Here is a 21,659-nt window from a genome sequence, read left to right on the forward strand (position 1 = left end):
TTCCTCACACAGCTCCCAGTCAGTCAAAGTCCCGCCAGCCAATCCAGAGCTTCTGGCCCCGCCCCCTTCACACCCACCCGAGCCCCGCCCACCCGTCTGTATGGCGTAAAGTAGTAGAGGTAGAGAAAAATGCTTCCATAAATCTCAAGGATAGACAGTAACCCCCCTCCCCTCAAGCCTGAAGCCCCTTCCCTTCCACACCCGTCCCTCTCACATACAGAAAACACCCAAATCAGCGTGAGTCACAGTTCACATTTTTGAGGTAATTATGAGGGGGAGGGAGGGGGGGGGGGACGTAAACATTTGAATCAGTTTTTTTCCCCCCCCGTTTCCTGGAAATCAGATTTAAACTCATTAAAGTTCATTTTTAATACTCCTATTATCAAATGAAACTGCAACCCTGCCCCCCATCTCACCCCATCCAAAATGCGGGTATGCAAGCCTGTCAGATCATAAACCCCAATGAAGAGAGAGGAACCCCATCACAGGCGGGCTGCATCTACACAGAGAAACTGTCAGAACAAAAAAAAAAGGAACGAATGAAAGAAAGAAGAAAAGAAAGAAAAGAGGAGGATGAGCTCTGTGACTGAACATTTTCATCAGGTAACAGGGAAGAAGCACAAGGAGAAAAAAACGCTAACAGACGTACGGACGCTCCTTCGAGGCGAGCTATGGAAGCCATTTTCCCCCGTTGTGTTGTGTAACAATCATGTGTGCAGTGTCTGAGGCTGGTCTTGAATGCGTGTGTGCAAGTAGTGTGTGCAAATCATGTATTTATACTATATATATATATATATATATATATATATATATGAATCACATTAGTTTGTTTTCACCTTTGTCATAAATGTTAGGAACTCATCCCTTGCCAAAGCTTGGTTGACGTACGCTAGATAACGGAGGGCAAAATTAAAGCCGAAAGGTAAGACAGTAAATTAACTCTGTACAACATGCTTCTACTGACTGTGGGGGAATTCAGAGGAGGGAACGCTGCAGCATTCCAGCCACTTCGTTGGCTGAAAACTGACCTATCGGGACGGCCGACTCCGATCTTTCTCAAGGTCGTAATTTTGGAAAGCACAAAGTGCTTTGTGTGTGGTGGGATACTTTCTCACGCACACGTACATACGGAGTCCCACTTCCAGAATGAGCTAGCTTCGCCAGGTCTGTCAATGTAGAGAGCTAGCGGCAGTTAAACATGTGTAAGCAGGCCGACTGACCAGAGGTAACGTCCACAGTAAACCTGACCAGTAAAAAGGCTGATCGTACCATTGGTTTGGATTCAAGCGGAGGAACTGGGACACATAGCACTACGACACTACAAACCAGACAAGCTCTGGAGCTCAGCCACGCTAGTCTACTCCAACTCTACTACAGCCCTACTCCAACCCTACTCCAACTCTACTACAGCCCTACTCCAACCCTACTCCAACTCTACTACAGCCCTACTCCAACCCTACTCCAACTCTACTACAGCCCTACTCCAACGCTACTCCAACTCTACTACAGCCCTACTCCGATCCGGTTTGGCTCCTCCTCTCCTCCACTTCCATGTGGAGGAGAGGAGGAGCTAATGTTGTCGCCTCAGGAGCCGAACGGGGGACTGCGCAAATGCAGAACAAACGGCAGCCGAAACGTCCGAGCCCAACTCAAACCCCGAAAACGGCAGCAGGACAAAGTTCTTCCTCCGACCAGCCGTCTACATTCCTCCTCCGAATATCCCCAGGGAAAAAAAGAATAATAATTTTGCTTTAACACGTATTTTTATTTTTCGATAGCTGCCTCCTCGTTATCTAGCCGGACGGAAGGAAAACGGTTTCCCTTTCCGTTCCTGTCGTTTTTTTTTTTTTTTTTTTTTTTTTTGCATTCCCGCCAAGTATTTGGAAAGGGAGGTCACATGACAGTTCGGAATACGACATACCCATGCGAAACTCGAAAGTGTGCAAGCTGAGGGAGAAAAACTACCCATTCAGAGTATTTACACCGGGGTCCAATTCGCTAAAAAAAAACAACAAAAAACAAAAACAAATGCCAACTTAAGACTCAATATGCTCATATAATGTATTTAAAGATGTATATATATATATATAGATATATATAAAAAATAATGATATCAAATGTACATTGTTTGTTGCTGAAAGATTGGCGGGCCCTGTCCCTCAGTTGCACACTTTTTAATCTTGCATTTTTATTAACTTTTAAAAATATTTTAATTCATAACACGGCACACAACGAACATATCACTACTTATACCAGCTCTGATAAGCTATTTAGTCTATATACTTAAGGTTTTATCTGCACTTATCTTTTCGCTCTACTCCCTCACCCCCACCTCTACCCCTGCCTTTCCTCATATCCCACCCCACCCCAACCCCCCCCGCCCACCCCCCCACCCCACCCCAAAACTGTCTGCAGTAAGAAAAAGAACTTCAAACAAACCAAAGGTTAAGTCTTCTGAAATCGTTAAATAATAATTTTAAAAAGCTAAAGGAAAAACATTTTCTTAACCCCACCCCCCCAGTTTCAGTAGCAAAATAGCCTTTTATATCCAGTGCCAAAACTCACCTAAAATGGCAACTGCTATCATCACAACGGAACAGTAGAAGGTCTGAATGTGAGATTTTGGCTGCGGGGCTGTCTGTAAATTTGAGCTCTAGACTGTTCTGTTGGACAGGACCTATGCTTTAGCAGGGCTGCAAAGAAAAGACGTGGTTTCCTGCAACGTCAAGCAACGCAGGCAGCATTTCCACCCCGCGAAAACTCGCAAACATGCCATCCCTGCCTTCTGTGGCCCCCACATCCCGAGCGTGAACCATGGAGGGGGGGGTCTGGTTAAATCTGCCAGAAAAACCAAAACAAAAACAAAAAACAACAAAAAAAAAACCTTACTCAAAAAGGGCTTAGTCCCTCATTTTCCCCCTGTGGGGTCACTAGCGGCTCTTTCGCCCCTGGGCACTGGCTTTGGGGCTCTGGACTGGATCTGAACCTGATCGGGACCACCCCTGCCCCCCCCCTCCCCCTTCTAGGCCCAGCCGGGTAATGCTGTGGTAATGTACTGTACTGTAGATTCCTTTGTGTTGTTGCGGGGGGAAGGGAGAGGGGGCGTGTCTGAGGGAAAAGTGGGCGGGGCCTGTTATAACTGGAAGCCCTCCATGGGCGCCTCCTGCTGGGGAAAGAGGTACTGCTGCTGGTTCTCGTCCACCTGCGGGGCCAGGCTGGCGTCCTCCTCCTCCACGCCGAAGTAATGCTCGATCAGGTCGAAGGCCTTCTGGTAGATCTCCTGGTTCTCGTGGCTCTGCAGGAACTCGATCTTGTCCAGGCCTGCGGGGAGAGAGACGACGTAGGTTAAGAAACAGTGTGGAAGGTGAAGAGTGTGTGTGTGCTTAAGGAGAACAGTATGAGTGCTTACAATGCATAGTAATTGCATGCTTAAGGTTCTTAGTAATTGTGGGGTTAAGGTTCTTAGTAATTGTTTGGGTGAGGTGAATAGTAATTGCATGGTTAAGGTGAATAGTAATTGCATGGTTAAGGTGATGAGTAATTGTGTGGTTAAGGTGAATAGTAATTGCACGGTTAAGGTGAATAGTGATTGCATGGTTAAGGTGAATAGCAACTGCATGGTTACGGTGCATAGTAATTGCATGGTTAAGGTGAATAGTGATTGCATGGTTAAGGTGAATAGCAACTGCATGGTTACGGTGCATAGTAACTGCATGGTTATGGTGAATAGTAATTGCATGGTTAAGGTGAATAGCAATAGCATGGATAGGGTGAATAGTAATCGCGCGGTTAAGGTGAACAGTAAGTGTGTGGGTAAGGTGAACAGTAATTGTATGGTTAGGGTGAATATTAAATCGCGCGGTTAAGGTGAACAGTAAGTGTGTCATGGCGGGTGTGCGCGCACCGTAGGCCTCCTCGATCAGGCCGCAGTAGGGGTTGATGCCGCTGCCGCTCTGCTTGGCCTCCTGCTCCCCGAGCCGCAGAATGTTCTCCAGCCCGTTCAGGGCCACCTGCACGATCTTGGAGTCCATGACGGTCAGCAGGTCACACAGAGGCTTGATGCAGCCCAGGTTCACCAGGTACCTGTGGAGGGAGTGAGCAACACAGGTGAATACAAACCATAGCTCAGTAACAGTCACAGGTGAGTAAGAACCACAGATAAGGACCAGCCACAGGTAACAGACACAGGTGAGTAAGAACCACAGGTGAGGACCAGCCACAGGTAACAGATAGAGGTGAGGAACAGCCACTGGTGAGAAACAGCCACGGTGAGGAACAGCAAAATTCAAGGAACAGCCACAGGTGAGAAAGACCCACAGGTAACAGCCACAGGTAACGGCCACAGGCGTGGAACAGCAGCAGGCTCATACTGGGCTCCTGAGCCCCAGTGCAGCTAGCTCCAGTGCAGCTAGCCCCATGGTTAAGGCTCATACCCTTACGGTACTATGAGCCTGGCCACGCAGACACGGTCTGCCCAACTTCCATTAAAACCAACTCAACCACTGACCTAAAACATAATGCTGGTGGATATGTGAACCAAGTCCACCCTTCCTTTTCCAAGCACTGTGGTGGTTCTGACTACGGTATTATCCCACAATCAGTGGACCGAGCTGCCGTAACTGGCAAAAACCTTTCGGATTCAGATAAGAACATTCACACAGTGGCGTATATACTGTAGCTACATCCAGATCGGACAGGCAGAAACGCAGGAGTCCCCCTGCAGCTTATCGACACTTATGAAGCCGTACTTCTGAAGGAGGGGGGGGGGGGGGGGGGGCTGAGAGAAGAGTGTTGTCATTAAAAAGCATCAAATCAAATCAGGAGTGAGAGATGAGTGATGTCATTATTAAGGTGGGGGACTTTTACAACTTTGCACTTCTCCCTCACGCTCGTTTAAGAATTATTAAACTGTCAAGATAAAAAATAGTGACATTTTGATCGTGACTGCTGAAGGAAGCCCAGAAGTCTTTATGAGATTTTTTATTTTTTATTTTCCACGGGACTTGAATTCCAACATCAGCTGACACTCAGCTGCACGTCTGAAAACACTCACGCTGCCCGAATAAATAAATAAAAACACACCCTGCCTGCTCCGCGCTGTAATTCAATCTGACTGAACACTTCATAAGAAGAGTTCACAGCGAGCACCATCCAAGTTTAGCTCATGCCTGAGATTCCTGGGTCCAGTAGAGAGGACTTTGGAACGTCGCTCCGGTGACTCATGCCCCGCCCTTCTCCAACCCATACCCCCCCCCCCTCCACAGTACAGAGGAATCGGAGCGAGTGATTGATCAGCGAGCAGCCAATCAGCCCCCTCCTTCACTGAAGCAGGGAGACGTGCAAGGCCCGGACCGGTGCGTCCTGAGGGGGGAGGCCCGCCGCTCCTCGGGAGGACCTATCCCAGAATCCCCAGCTCACCTGATCTGCTCGGGGGTGCCGCCGGAGGTGGCGTTGGTGATGGCCCACGCCGCCTCTTTTCTCGTGCGAAACTCCGCCTTCTGCAGGATGTCAATCAGCACGGGGAATATGTTTGCGTCAATCACCGTCTGGGGGAGAGAGAGAGTTAGCGTGTCAACGGATTCATTTTATTACTGCGTTCACCACATTATTCGGTTTCAGGTATCGGTTAAACGATTCACGTTACCATTCCTCCACTGTTACTGCTTATTACTGCCGTCTCGTTTATTTTAATAAACAATTTGCTTTGGCAGAAAGTTACGCAGGAGAGAGACGCAGAGAACGTGCGAGCGGTGAAGGGAGGGAGAGAACAGAGATAGAAGGAAAGGGGAGAGAGGGAAAGGGGGAGGGACGGAGGGAGGGAGGGAAAGGGGGGAGGAAGGGAGGGAGGGAGAGAGAAAAGCGTGTGACAGTCTGTCACAGAGGCAGTGGGAAGGCTTGTTGCCGTGGCGATCAGCTCTCCTGTCACTCATTGGAGCCCCACCTGGATCTGTGCTCGGTTGCCGGCGGTGATGTTGGAGATTGTCCAGCAGGCCTCCTTACGGATGGACTCCTTAGGGGAGCTCAGGAGGTGCAGCAAGCAGGGGAGGGCAGAGCAGTTCAGCACCACCTGATACACAAACACACACACGTATACACACACACACACACACACACACACACACACATTATACACAGACACATGCACACACACACACACACACACACACACACACGGAGAGAAAAATTTAATGATGACATACTGCACCAGAATTGCATCCAACATACTCACACACACACACACACACACACACACACACACACACACGCACATGCACATGCACACACACACACGCGGAGAGAAAACAAATTTAATGATGACATACTGCACCAGAATTGCATCCAACATACTCACACACACACACACACACTCACACACGCAGTCCCTAAACCCCTCAAACGTTTTCCCACCTGTGTCTGGATGTCGTCTCCTGTGACGATGTTCCCCACCGCTCTCAGGGCGGGCGACGCCACCTTGTAGTCTGTGTGCCTGAGACAGACAGACGGACAGACAGACAGACTGTTTATCCAAAAATGATCCAACCCACCAGAGAACGGCACTGTTGTAAACAGTCTCCCGTCTGGCAAGTTCTCTCACATTGACTGACACATTTCCCTCACATTCAATTCAGTGCCATACATTCACAGACACATTCTTTCGCATCGACAGACACATTTTCCGACATTTCCCTCACATTCACGGACATATTCTTTCACATTGACATTCTCCACAAATTCACTGATACATTGCCGCACATTCACAGACGTGTCATTTCACATTCACAGACAGATTCTCCTCACATTCACTGACACATTTCCCTCACATTCAATACCTTGCCATACATTCACACATTCTTTCACATTCACACAGACACAGTCTCCTAACATTCACTGACACATTTCCCTCATATTCAGTAATACACGCCCACACATTCACAGACCTGTTCATAAGCACATTCCCGCATGTTATCTCAGCTGTATGCAGTAACAGAATAAGACACACAGTAAACCACGCTAACGCTGTGCAGTATACAGTAACAGAATAAGACACACAGTAAACCACGCTAACGCTGTGCAGTATACAGTAACAGAATAAGACACACAGTAAACCACGCTAACGCTGTGCAGTATACAGTAACAGAATAAGACACACAGTAAACCACGCTAACGCTGTGCAGTATACAGTAACAGAATAAGACACACAGTAAACCACGCTAACGCTGTGCAGTACACAGTAACAGAGTAAGACACACAGTAAACCACGCTAACGCTGTGCAGTATACAGTAACAGAATAAGACACACAGTAAACCACGCTAACGCTGTGCAGTACACAGTAACAGAGTAAGACACACAGTAAACCACGCTAACGCTGTGCAGTATACAGTAACAGAATAAGACACACAGCAAACCACGCTAACGCTGTGCAGTATACAGTAACAGAATAAGACACACAGTAAACCACGCTAACGCTGTGCAGTATACAGTAACAGAATAAGACACACAGTAAACCACGCTAACGCTGTGCAGTATACAGTAACAGAATAAGATACACAGCAAACCACGCTAACGCTGTGCAGTATACAGTAACAGAATAAGACACACAACGCTGTGCACACACGCTGACTCACATGAGCAGCTCCACCAGCCTCCGGCACACCCCCGAGTCGATGACGGCCTGGATCTTCTCGTTGGGCCCGTCGGAGAGGTAGGACAGGGCCCAGCACGCGTCCGCCAGCAGGTCCGCATCGCTGCTGAACAGCAAGCGGGACAGAACCTGGAGACAGGGGGAGACCTGGGGAACACACACACACACACAGAGTTCAGTCTGTCTGTCACTCAGTCAAACAATCAATTAATCAATCAATAACGACAAGCGCGACAGAACCTGGAGACAGGGGGACACCTGGGGAACACACACATACAGAGTTCAGTCTGTCTGTCACTCAATCAATCAATCAATCAATCAATAACAACAAGCGCGACAGAACCTGGAGGCAGGGGGACACCTGGGGAACACACACACACAACAATCAGTCCGTCTGTCACTCACTCACTTGATCAATTTCAAGATCCATCAATCTGTCTGTCCCTCAGTCCATCAATCAATTTCTAGATCTATCAATCTGTCCATCATGACTAAGTCTACCACATGCATCCATACCCTATATCAGCAACACACACAAATACATGCGCACATCAGTATTTTCACAACTAATGTGCTTTTAGTTTCCATAATTAAATCCACACTGCCGTGTGCCTTTCTCATTAATGCTCTTGCGTGCATGTGGATCATTGAAATCGACACTCACATATGGCAGTTATCATACTGAATTCTGAAAGTGAACTGTCATCCCCCTACGCACACGCACGGCTTTTCCAGAAGGGAGGGGGGGGCAAATTCAGATGGCCCCCACCCTGGGGAGAGCTGAGAGCCGCAGTTCCCCAGGACTGAAACCACGCCAGGGGCGCAGAATTTGATCCGCGCGCACTCTGGCGCACGCATCAGTGAGGGCCGCGTGTGACGTGCACGGCTCTATTTAAACACCCTGCCAGCCCCGGGCGCGTCTCTCCATGGCCCCGAGAAATTTAGGCTAATCATCCTGCCCCGGATCCTGTTTCCTGCCCCCCACTAACCCCCCTGAAACCCCACGAATCCCCCCAAATCCTCACGGGATGCACACGAACATTAAGGCTTCAATCGGGGGCTGTGATTCCAAACCGTTGTTCATCTGCGTTCTGCTCAAAGCCAGTTCAGGGCACAGACACGACGTTTCCAAAAAAACGTCAAGTGCGTACCCCTGAAACAGCCAAATTCTAATGACACTAGAGTGTGGGAACCCACAATATGCCAGCTGCTCTTGTCAATGCAAATCAGCCCAAAACTGAGAGGCACCCCAGGCCTCATATTTTGTTTTTTTTAAAACACCCACGTACACAAACATTAAGAGCTAAAACAAGTGATTTACATAGCAATAGGCATCATGTGGAGGAGGATTGTGTTGTGCATTCATCTTAATGGAGAAATTATACCAATAACAACATTCTGATGGAAAATGAGGCTTTTTTTAAAGATAAAATGATTTCAGAGTAAAAACCACATCTAAACTGGACCTAGTTCTGCCTGAGCCTTTTATTAGACAACGTCGGCCTCATTTGCACCTGTCCAGAGGTGTGTTCCCCTGCCCGTGAGCGTGTGCACAGGTGTAGCTGTAAATGCGCTCAGGTGTGATTGGGGGGGGGGGGAGCGCACCTTCTCAAATTCCGGAGCCGGGCTCTTCCCCCTGCACAGGTTCGACAGGGCCCAGACGGCGTTCCTGGTCATCGTCAGTCTGGTGGATTTGGTCAATAGCCTGGAGAAGAGAGGCGGGGTTAGACAAAAATGGTCGTTATACGCCAGTGGTGACCAACCCTGTTCCTGGAGATCTACCATCCTGCAGGTTTTTATTTCAACCCTAATTCGGCAAACCTGGCTACTCTACTCATTAGCAGCTCACGTTTCTGTCCAATCTCCTCAGCACAAAAAAGTACTAAAATCCCAAGTGACAACAGAACTGAGTGTGAAAGACAGGGAACAGGCTACTAACAGGCTAGAACTAAAATATCTAACGAGAAGCTTTTGTGCCTTTGGGAAACCGTGAAAAATACAGCACACCTTTTCCCACTTCCTGCTTGGTGATCCAGGAGAGAGAGGAAGGACAGAGTAACCCCATAGAAAACAACATACACAGGCTGAACTCGGAAAAGGTTTACACAAACACAATAACGAAACAAAATCAAGAGAAAATCACCTGACGAAACAATATCACAGCTAGCGACCAAAAAGTACAACCAAAACCACCACAATCCACAAAGATCTCCATGACAATGGCAATCTAGTGCTGATGTCACAATCACTGCTGGTGACTGAAAGCAGTGGAGTTCTAGAACACTGACTGAGAATTCTGGAAAAGAAAAAGAATCATTCCAAAAAAAAAAAAAAAAAAAACATTAAAAAAAAAAAATCCACTCTTCAAAGGGTTAAAAGCACAGGCAGAATGCTGTGCCGGCTGCAGTGATGACAGGCCTGTGGGAATAGCTCTGTGCTCGCAGAGTTCCCTGCGCTTCCCTGCACGGCGGTGCGGCGGGACTCACATTAACAGCGGTGGGAGGATGTTGCAGTTGAGCACGTAGTCCCGGCACATGGCGCTGTCTCCGGCGATGTTCCCCAGGGCCCAGACCGCCTGGTGCACAACACATGGGAGGCACGCTTCACACATCCGCCCAGAAAAATAGTCCCAGAACCAGCACACAACGATCAAGACAGGCAGATCGACAGACAGAGATAGGAGACACAGACAGGCAGATCGACAGAGATAGGAGACACAGACAAACAGATAGACGGATAGGCTGATGGACAGATACACGCACGCACGTAAACAGGCAGACAGACAGGCAGACAGACAGACACTGACCGGCATACAGACAGCACAGTAATACCCAGACACCCTCAGTAGACGGGCAGGACTGATATATCGTCACAGTGTAAAAGACAGTGAGAGCAACGCAGTGGGTTTGAAGTGAAGCTCCGTTCAGACCCAAAGACGCCGTGAGGAGCAGAATTCCAGCGGGACAGAATTCCAGCAGGACGGAATTCCAGCGGGACAGAATTCCAGAGGGGCAGAATTCCAGCGGGACGGAATTCCAGCGGGACAGAATTCCAGCGGGACAGAATTCCAGCGGGACGCCTACCTGCTCCTGCACGTCCTCGAAATCCGAGTTGAGGAGCTCGATGAAGATGGGCACGGCGCCTGCCTCGATCACTATCTTGGTCTGCTGGGACGTCCCGGACGCGATGTTGGTCAGGGCCCAGGCCGCCTCGAACTGGAAACGGACCAGAGCGGCCGCAGAGTGAGGCATCTCAAACGCACACCATCACCACACCATCATCACCAGAACTTCCGTTCTGCATCATGCCAGCTGTACATGGGTTTGGGTCTCATGCACATTTGCCTATGTGCACATACATGCAGGTGCACACGCACACATGCACGCACACACACACACACACTGAAACATGCACCCACACATAGGCACACACTCTCACACCCACCTTCACTTGCTCGCTCGCACGCATGCAGCACACACACACGCACACACATCCGCACACACACGCATGCACGCGCACGCACACACACACACACACACACACACACACACACACACACCTGTAATGTGCAGTTGATGCTCTTCTTCAGGAACTCCACAAACCTCTCCACAACTCCAGGTGTGTTGATGACCTCATCGATGGGTGGGTTGGGCTCTGCACCGAGCAACCAACAAACAAGAGGAAGGAGGAAAGATAGGAAAGATTTAACACTCGTTTCAGAGAGGAAGGAAGAGGGAAACGAAGAAAGCAAATGAAGATAAGCTTTTTTTTAAAACCTTTTGACAGTAATTTCCGGAACTTCTGTGTTGTGGCCAGCTGAAGCTCAGGATCTTCTGAAAAGAGCATCTCCACCATGTTCCGTGTGATGACTCCCTCCTGAAAGCACACAACACACCTGAGTCTTAACACTATATCTGACCCTTCAAAACAACACACCTGGGTCTTAATACTGTATCTGACCCTTCAAAACAACACACCTGGGTCTTAATACTGTATTTGACCCTTCAAAACAACACACCTGGGTCTTAATACTGTATCTGACCCTTCAAAACAACACACCTGGGTCTTAACACTGTATCTGACCCTTCAAAACAACACAACTGGGTCTTAACACTGTATCTGACCCTTCAAAACAACACACCAGGGTCTTAACACTGTATCTGACCCTTCAAAACAACACACCTGGGTCTTAACACTATCTGACCCTTCAAAACAACACACCTGGGTCTTAACACTGTATCTGACCCTTCAAAACAACACACCTGGGTCTTAACACTGTATCTGACCCTTCAAAACAACACACCAGGGTCTTAACACTGTATCTGACCCTTCAAAACAACACACCTGGGTCTTAACACTATCTGACCCTTCAAAACAACACACCCGGGTCTTAACACAGTATCTGACCCTTCAAAACAACGTGCTGCGCTCACCCCGCTGGTGGTAGAGCTGACGAAGGAGTCCATGAGGGGACTTTCCAACAGGCCCGCCTCCTCACTCAGCATCTCCACGTTTCTCCTCTTGAAGAGCTGCCAATCACAAACAGGGGGCCAATCAGAGCACGTTACTTCCCCCCCAGATCCATTCCCATAGCTCTAACTTCTGTGTTGGTGTTGGGTGGAGCAGGGCGGGGTAGGTAAGGGATGGGGTGGTGACAGAGGCTCACCTGCTGCTCTCGTTTCTGTTTCCTCAGCTGTATGCCCTCCTCCTCGCGCCTCCTGCGCATCTCCTCCAGGTTGAGCGCTTTGTTCTTGTACCGGTTCATCCTGTGGTTCTCCCTCGCAGGACTCGCCGCTGTTTCTGCACAGAGAGCACAGAGCCCGTTAGCCTTAGCCCTGTATTCTGCGCCTGTTAGCGTTAGCCCTGTACTCATCGCCCATTAGCGTTAGCCTTGTACTCTGCGCCAGTTAGCGTTAGCCCTGTACTCATCACCCATTAGCGTTAGCCTTGTACTCTGCGCCTGTTGGCGTTAGCCCTGTACTCATCGCCCATTAGCGTTAGCCTTGTACTCTGCGCCTGTTAGGCTTAGCCCTGTACTCAGCGCTTGTTAGCGTTAGCCCTGTGCTCAGTGCCTTTTAGCGTTAGCCCTTTACTCGACACCCGTTAGCGTAAGCCCTGCACTCGGCACACATTAGCACCTTACTCAGCGCTTGTTAGTGTTAGCGCCTTACTCAGGGCCTGTTACCGTTAGCGCCTTACTCAGCGCTTGTTAGTGTTAGCGCCTTACTCAGGGCCTGTTATCGTTAGCGCCTTACTCAGCGCCTGTTACCGTTAGCGCCTTACTCAGCGCCTGTTACCGTTAGCGCCTTACTCAGCGCCTGTTACCGTTAGCGCCTTACTCAGCGCCTGTTACCGTTAGCGCCTGTTACCGTTAGCACCTTACTCAGCGCTTGTTAGTGTTAGCGCCTTACTCAGCGCTTGTTAGTGTTAGCCCTTTTCTCAGCACCCGTTAGCCATTTAATCAGTGCCCATTAGCCCAGCCTAAAATGTGATGCTGAGGCTAATTACCCAGCAGGACTGGGCGATGCTAATGCTAATTACCCAGCAATACTGGGCGATGCTAATGCTAAATACCCAGCAATACTGGGAGATGCTAATGCTAATTACCCAGCAGGACTGGGCGATGCTAATGCTAATTACCCAGCAGGACTGGGCGATGCTAATGCTAATTACCCAGCAGTACTGTGGGGTGACCTGCAAGAGGGAGGCACTAGGATTTAATACCAAACCGCAGCGCACATCACCACACCGAAAACAAGCGCTTCAGCTTCACAGCAGTGCAGAAAATGAGCCCCAGAAACGATCGGGCTGGTGTCCTGCGAGCATTTCTACCACCGCTACCGACGAGCATCCTCGAGGCAGACAGGCAAAAACAGACAAAAACCACCTGAAGCCTTTTCTGCAAAAAAAAAAAAAAAAAAAAAAAACAGGACACAAACAACCCCAAAACCACAGCAAAGCAATCAAACAGAATAGAGAATAAAAGAGAAAAACACATTCTGAGCCGTTTAAGCCAGCGGAGAGAAACACAAGGTTGTCGCCTCTTCTCTCGCAGACAAATAACATCTCCCTGTTTTCCCGACAGCCGGACAATAGGGACTTTGTCAGCGCTCAGAAAGAAGAATGGCCCACTTACTGAAAGCCTAACAATGATTACATCCGCTTTCCCGACCGTTTCCTCCAGTGCCAGACAGAGCCTTCTACTCCGGCCACCTTTCCTGGGCCTAAGCGCAGGCCTGAGGCTCGAGTACCAAGAGATCAGGCCTCAGGGACACCTTGGTGGGGGGATGCTGCCCAGCCACATCCCTCATCCCTCAGTCTCACTGTCCAGCACCTTTAAGTCTACATCGAGGCTGCCCAACCCTGTTCGTGGAGATCTACCATCCTGTCGGTTATCACTCCAACCCTAACAAAGCACACCTCATTCAGCAGCTAGAGCAGGGCTGCCCAACCCTGTTCCTGGAGATCTACCGTCCTGTAGGTTTTCACTCCAACCCTAACAAAGCACACCTCATTCAGTAGCTAGAGAAGGGCTGCCCAACCCTGTTCCTGGAGATCTACCATCCTGAAGGTTTTCACTCCCTAACAAAGCACACCTCATTCTCATTGAGTTGCTAATTAGCAGACTTAGGCGTGCTGTGTTAAACTGCAATGAAAACCTAGAGGACCGTAGATCTCCAGGAACAGGGCTGGTTACCACTGTACTGGATGGTAGATCTGCAGGAACAGGGTTGGGCAGCCCTGCTCTAGCTGTTGAATGAGACGTTCTTTGTTAGGGTTGGAGTGAAAACAAAAAAAAATCAGGTCTTAAAATGCTTGACTGCAAGATCAGTAATTTGCTTGTGGTTTTAAATCGTTTTTGTTTTCAAGTAGCTATGTCATGTGCTAATGGGCAGTTTTATGAAGGTGTAAATTCCCATTTGTGCAAATTACTGAAATAAGGGTCTTTTTTTGTTTGTTAAACCATCGTGTTGTCCTTAAATGACCCTTTTCTGAGTTCAAAAGCAGTGAAAACCCCCTAAATTAAACGTTTTCCAGCATGAAATATGATGAGTTTTCTTGGAGTGACCCTACCATTAGGAAAAAAAGTTGAACATAAGTGGTACATCAAGGCTTTTTTTTTTTTAACCCTGCAGTAAGTCAAAATCAAAGTTAAGCACCAGACATCTATTATAACACATATGCTGTGTGTTTTATATTAAAACAAATTGTGTAGAGTGAGGAAACACAGTCTCTCTGGACTGTGAAGTAGGAAAACAGTTATTCACAGATTTATTGATGAGTGATGGGTTGTTTCTACGTGAAAAACATCGATTTAGCGTATAAAATTTAATGAAGAAGCTTTATCACAGAGGGTCCGGTAAGGGTGGGTCACTTCTGACCCTGTGGACACAGGGTGTATACATAATATGAAGACAACACAAGGGTTCAACACATTTATTCTGAACACGCTGATTTTCGGGACGAATCACGAACCAAAACTTCATCAGCACCTGCAGCGCACAACCTGACAGAAAGCATGGAATCTCCGGTTCATGACCCTGGCTTGTCTTTAGTCATTACCCACAATCCCCTGTGGGCTGGAAATGTATGCTTTAAGTAACCGGGACAGCAATTCATTTCTCGAAGGCAGCAGAAAACGACAACGGGTACTTCCTGTTTTAAATCTGAGCCCAGACGCCTCGAGCAGGCGGCGGCTGGCCGATCTTAACAGGAGGACTCCGGCAGAAGCCACGCCCCGGCCCTCGCAACGCTGGAACTTCCAGCTGCGTTCGTCCCCTGGCGGAGACACACACTCGGCCTTTCATCCCTTCTTCCTCTGATATTACATTTTATAATTCCCGTGAAATAAAATAACTCCCCTCTCCTCTCTCCTTCCTGCCGAGCGCCGGTGGGCGGGCGCTTAATTTAATCCGTCTGATCTCCGTCAGTCGTTTCATTTTGAATAAGGCCTACGGTGAGCACGCTCAGTTCTGGAGCCGCTTGGCATCATCGCGTCAAACGCTTCTGCAGGTTCGGGCTCACGAGCCGTCCCCTCTCAGCTGATATTTCCTACTTACTGTGAACCGGGACAGGGAACAACACCGTAAAAATAACACTGGCTGTACAAATCATGCCCACGGTCGATAAGACTAATGTTAATAATATAGGGAAAAAGACACAACCGTAAGCCGACGAGGCCATCTTAAACTTCTGTTGAATGTACTGGCAGGATGAAGAAGCACATTAAAATGCCTTTAAAACTACAACGGACGACATTAAAACTACAGCGTCAGTCTAAGGAGTGAGCGTCGTCTTCGCCGTAAGAACATTCCCCGGGTTCTTCACTGAGAGAACGGGGATCAGAGCACAAGGGGGCGGGGCTGCAGACAGGGGGGCGGAGCCGGGGGCGGGGCCAGCAGCCCCAGTCTGGCGCTGCTTACCCACAGCGGGAAGCGGTCCCGTTTTAGCCCGCCGTTAAAAACGCGCCACGCGATCGGCATCCTGCCCGGCCCCGGGGCACGTCACCGCGGCGACTATTTTAGACCGGCATCTCCGGCAGGGGCCTCCGCGCACCGAGGGACCAAAAACAGGAAGTGCCTTCCTTATCCCCCCCAACCCCCACCCCCACCCCCCGCCCCGCCCCGCCACGGAGGCGCGCGGCTTACCTTCCTGGGGGAGAACAGAGGTCTCTCTGTGAATGAAATCGGGCGTGGCCCCAGGAGGCTGCACACATCCGCACAGGTGCTGCCGCCTGGTTACACCAGGTCACGCCCTCACCGCCGCACCTCGCCTGTTTGCTCAGGCCAAACGGCAGCGGCGGGAGTCCTTCTGTCGCTCGGTCCCAGGGACGGTGCGCCTTCTACAGAGAACCACGGCGGCAGTGTAGCATATTGGGCGAGGAGCTGGTCTTGTAACCCGAAGGTCATAGGTTTGATTCCCAGGTACGATACTGCCGTTGTACCCAACCCACATTGCTTCAGTATATAAATCTATACCACTGGATTTATACATTATAAATGTATAAATGGACGCAATGTAAATGTTGTGCAAGTCGCTCTGCATTAGATGCCTGTAATGTAATGAGAACCTGTCTTCCGCTGCCTTCTTATTGGTGAGGAATAGAAACCAAACCAACCAGCTAGCGGCCCATTCCCAGAGGTCCCAAATTAGGAACCTCATGAAGCTCATCTACACCAGACTCGCCGTGGGTCATGAGTGCGCAGGCTGATTTTTTAATAATCACCACAAAGCAACAGGGTCTAAACTTTACTGTGCTTTAAACTGTGAATTTCAGCATCCCCCCCCCCCCCCCCCCACAGCCCCACACACAGTCGACAGCAGGACGGACCGCTCCGCAACAACGTCAACCCACATGCCGGGCTGCAGTCTAGCACAGCACGACAGCGCGGCACTGCAGAAAGGATGCTCATAACTACGGCCACTGAAAAAAGAAAACCTTTTTTTTGGTCATCGCCTGATACAGAACGAAAGTCTAGAGCTGACTGATGGGTGGGTAGAAAGAGAGAGAGAGAGAGAGAGAGAGAGAGAGAGAGAGAGAGGGGGGGAGGGGGAGAGAGAGATAGAGATAAAGAGAGAGATAGAGACAGAAATAGAAAGAGAGAGAGAGATGGAGAGAGATAGAGATAAAGAGAGAGAGAGAGAGAGAGAGAGAGAGACAGAGATAGCAATAGAGAGATAGAGAGTCAGACAAACAGACAGGGGGAGGAGAGACAGACAGAGAGAGGAGAAAGAGAAAGAGAGAGAAAGAGAAAGAGACAGAGAGAATGCTGAGTTAAGCTCTTGGCTATGGCGCTGCAGTGGATGAACCAGTGCACGGTGCCAGGCCACACCAGACCCAAAACACCGCGGCACCGCAGGGCCTGGCTCCACCAGCCGAGCGCCTGTGCGGCACAGCCAGGAAAACGGGCTGAAACCAGGCAGAACTGCGCCGCGGAAAAATACAAAGCATTCAGCCCACGCCAGGACACAGGCCCTACAGACACAGGACACAGGCCCCGCAGACACAGAACACAGGCCCTACAGACACAGGACACAGGCTCGACAGACACAGGACACAGGCCCTACAGACACAGGACACAGGCTCGACAGACACAGAACACAGGCCCTACAGACACAGACCTTGCAGACACAGGCCCTACAGACACAGGACACAGGCCCTACAGACACAGGCTTGGCAGACACAGGACACAGGTTGGACCCGTCCCACCCAAGACTTTGGGCAAAAGAGCAGAAATGCCCTTCCTGTAGGGCTAAATTACAGCATCACTTCAGCTCCAGTGCCTGTCTTTGATTGGCCCAGACCGGTTTTGCATGTGATAAAGGATATTTTGGATATTAGATTGGATACAACCTTCTGGCACAGCAGTGGCTGGTAAGCCTGTAGGGACACTCACGGGTTTGCGGTTTAAAGCAAAAAAATACACTCCAAGTAACTCCAAAGCAGCTTGTACAACAACACAGTGTTTACAGATGATGTGCAGACACATTAATTTCACTGCGTTTTTATTAACTATAAACAAATTACGCAACTGCTTCCTGTGATCACTGAACAACCAAAAGCACGGCTGCCCAATCCTGTTCCTGGAGTTCTACGGTCCTGTAGGTTTTCGCTCCATCCCTAACAAAGCACACCTCATTTACCAGCTAGAGATTTCCATGAGAACCAAGTGTACAAAATTAAGGCTAGAGTGAAAACCTACAGGCCGGTAGATCTCCAGGAACAGGGTTGGGCAGCCCTGATCTAGCTGTTGAATGAGGTGTGCTTTGTTAGGGTTGGAGTGAAAACCTACAGGCCGGTAGATCTCCAGGAACAGGGCTGGGCAGCCCTGATCTAAAGCAATGGCTGCAACAGGTGAACGCAAATATGCAATCTAAGCTCCGTTGCGCAGATATGAAAAGTTATGTGAAATAAAGCCAGAGCGTCTTCCGTCTTGCTTGGCATCTCACCGCCACTAACACCTCACGTACTTCAGGAGTTTGCAAAAATCCAAGGGTTCAAGAGCTGGGGGGGTAATTTCAATTTCAGAGGGAATCTGATTGGATTAAAACCTGTTTGCGAACCTCTATCCCACTTGCACAGACACTTGACGCAATCCTGTTGAGGTTGGTATTCACTGTTAAAGAGACCACTTAGCATAGTTTTTTCTGCTCACGTAAGAGAACAGTAGCTAGGCTACATCCTATTTCTGTCTCTTGACCCCAATAGATAGCAACACTAATGATGCAAGTTTTTTAACCTGGTCAACAGCCACAATTAACCCTGGACCCACTCCAGAGTCCATGCTAAGAAAGGAATCTACCCCGGCGTTTCTCAACGCCGTGCCTCGCACAGCAGTGTAGTATTAAGGTTCGGGAACTGCTTGTAAATCAAAAGCCGCCGGATCAATTTCCACCGGGGAAGCTGCCGTTGCACTGAAACCTTGAGCAAGGCGCTGCATCTGAATGATCTGAGGTCTGCTAAATAGGGAAATATGAAGTATCAAATGAAGCCGAGGACTTATCACGATTAAGTACGTCAGTGCTGGTTATTCTTCCTTTAAAAAAAACAGGTCATCTGAGGTGGCTATGTTCTACGGACACTAGTCTAGTACATGTCATGCGTTCCTGTTAAGTTATTCCAATTCATTCGAGTCCCCTTTTTACAAAATAATGGAAAGGATTAGCTATGCGTTTTGTTTTTAAATTGAGCAAAGCACAATCAATTAACTAAGGAGGTGCAGTTTGCACAAAGGACCGGAATTAGCAGGACTATCTTGGGTATGTGGCATTTATATTATTACCAGCACGCATTTATCACGATTTCTTCGCCCGACAATAACGTCCACAGTACTAAAGACTAGCCAAATTTCTGGAAATCAGTAACTTAACTGCTCAAACATGAGGCCAAAACAAAAGCCACCATACATCCACACAGTGCCTGTGTGATATAATCTTACATAGGCCTACTATCGATAGGTATATTTCACCAAGTCTCCACTTTTGCCCATTGCACCAGAATTCAAGTTTTAAATTGAGATAAGTAATAGCACTAGCTAACTGTGCGAACAGTTAATAAAATGTATCTTACTGTTATGGTCATAATAATGAAGCGACAAGTGTAAGAAAACATGATCACGGCGAAGACCAAATGCTCATGATAACTGTGATCACGAGAGACAAAGTCGATCCGACCTCGGTGTCCATGAAATAAAGGCGAAATATAAGCATCAATTAGTTTTATATAAGCATCGGGTTGTTTTTTGCGTACTTAGTAAAGCGGAGCTTGCAGGCTAACCCATATGATCCCCTGTACTGCGCGTTGAGGTGCAGTTGTTTTTGTTCCTGACAGCCGCGAGAAAATGATTCGTAGGTTTTCAAATAATCCAATATTAAAACCCATGTAAGATGCATTCGTTCAATTTTCTAGGAATCCCAGAGCAACGCCATTCTGTAGTCTTACTGAGGTTTCAGAAACACTGTCATCTTTCTATCTTAAACTAACGTTAGCAATGACTTCATAACAGTATTTGCGTATTGCTAGCAGTCTGAATACCTCAACGGTAGCTGGCTGGCTAATACAAGTAGTTATATTTGAAATGTGTATTTTAAAGACCCCGTCTGGTCTACTCTCAGTATTATATTTTTTTAAAGGCTATTGTTGTCCGCAAGTTATTGTCTAAGTGTCTTCCATTCGAACAAAATTCAAATATCACCAGCTCGATGTTAGCTACAAACCGACTAGCCTCGCTGGCTAGCTAGATGGCTAACGTTAGCCAACTCAACATGAGAAAAATAATTTCGCTATGGCCAAACCCTATTGCCCTTATGTAGTGAGGTATATTTACACACTCAACAACGACATATATAGCAAGCGTTAGTTTGGTCACTGTCAAGCCACCAATCTTATTTAGCTTAACGACTAACGTAGCTAGCTACAATTGACGACTTTAACGTTACCTAACGACAGTATGCTCCCTTTTCGCCTAGCTAGTCTAACGCTGTTCTGCCAACCAAATAGCTACGAAGCACTAGCAGCTAGCTAACGCTAGCGCAGTGGCGTTAAGGGTTTGACAAGCAGGATCCTCGAGTCGTGTTATTATGCGTTATTTCCCTCGGTAGCCAAAAGCTTTAGCATTCATCTGCCGATTTAATGTGAAAATAAACATTTGTTACTCACCCATGGTGGCTGACTTATACAATTAACGCCGAGTTATCCTGCGATAAATAGATTTTAATCTGTGAGCTCTCCCTCCCTTCCAGAATTTGCTGTCCGTAGACAATATGTCGGGGGCGCGAGCGACGGAAGGCCGGGGAAGACAAAATTTACGCAGCGACTCCCCGCCTCCTCCCCCCCCCCCCGATTCGAAGATGAAGTTTATGGCAGTACAGTTTCTATGACTAATGTATGTGTGGATTCATGCATGTGTCACCTCCAAATTTAACTAATAAGCTATATGAACCACTATCATTTAGTCTGCATATGTATATTTTCACAGTGTAATCTGCTCAGTTATCCTTGTTGCAGCATCTTTCAAAACTGATGTTATATTGAGTAATGCCCCCCCCCCCCCCCCCCAGAAAGAAAGAAAAAACATTATCTAACTTCCAGACACATACCAAACTATTCCCATTCCTTATTTTAAAGTCCAGCATTAAAACCTGCCTCCGATACATTTTACTTGAATGAATGCCCTACACCGGGGTTGCCCAACCCTGTCCCTGGAGATCTAGCATCCTGTAGGCTTTCATTTCAATCCTAATTTGGCAGACTTGATTCTACTAATTAGCAGCTCATGGAGATCTCTATATGCTGAACGAGGAGTGCTTTGTTAGGGTTGTAGAAAAAACCTACAGGATTGTATGGGGCGACATAGCTCAGGAGGTAAGACCGATTGTCTGGCAGTCGGAGGGTTGCTGGTTCAAACCCCGCCCTGGGCGTGTCGAAGTGTCCTTGAGCAAGACACCTAACCCCTAACTGCTCTGGCGAATGAGAGGCATCAATTGTAAAGCGCTTTGGATAAAAGCACTATATAA

General features: G+C 48.3%; 1 protein-coding gene across 1 annotated transcript; it reads right to left on the reverse strand.

Annotated features, from left to right (window-relative positions):
* Nucleotides 1–2,398: 2,398 nt before the first annotated feature.
* Nucleotides 2,399–20,932, reverse strand: LOC118207932 (importin subunit alpha-7-like). Its single transcript, XM_035382142.1, has 14 exons — nucleotides 20,803–20,932; nucleotides 12,310–12,443; nucleotides 12,077–12,172; nucleotides 11,420–11,519; nucleotides 11,203–11,297; nucleotides 10,727–10,858; nucleotides 10,130–10,218; nucleotides 9,249–9,348; nucleotides 7,627–7,790; nucleotides 6,409–6,487; nucleotides 5,942–6,067; nucleotides 5,419–5,546; nucleotides 3,905–4,083; nucleotides 2,399–3,321 (listed from the first exon to the last, which is right to left on the reverse strand). Exons 1-14 carry the CDS (start codon nucleotides 20,804–20,806, stop codon nucleotides 3,134–3,136), a joined length of 1,614 nt encoding a protein of 537 aa, XP_035238033.1. The 5' UTR covers nucleotides 20,807–20,932; the 3' UTR covers nucleotides 2,399–3,133.
* Between the last annotated feature and the right edge of the window lie 727 nt (nucleotides 20,933–21,659).

Source organism: Anguilla anguilla, chromosome 1 (assembly GCF_013347855.1).
Source record: "Anguilla anguilla isolate fAngAng1 chromosome 1, fAngAng1.pri, whole genome shotgun sequence".
Lineage (NCBI taxonomy): Eukaryota > Metazoa > Chordata > Actinopteri > Anguilliformes > Anguillidae > Anguilla > Anguilla anguilla.

Coding starts and splice junctions, on each gene's coding strand:
- LOC118207932 (XM_035382142.1), bottom strand. Junction 7,791..9,248: donor CGGCTCCGGAATTTGAGAAG/GTGCGCTCCCCC, acceptor TGTGTTCCCCAG/GTCTCCCCCTGTCTCCAGGT. Junction 6,488..7,626: donor AGGCTGGTGGAGCTGCTCAT/GTGAGTCAGCGT, acceptor TGTCTGTCTCAG/GCACACAGACTACAAGGTGG.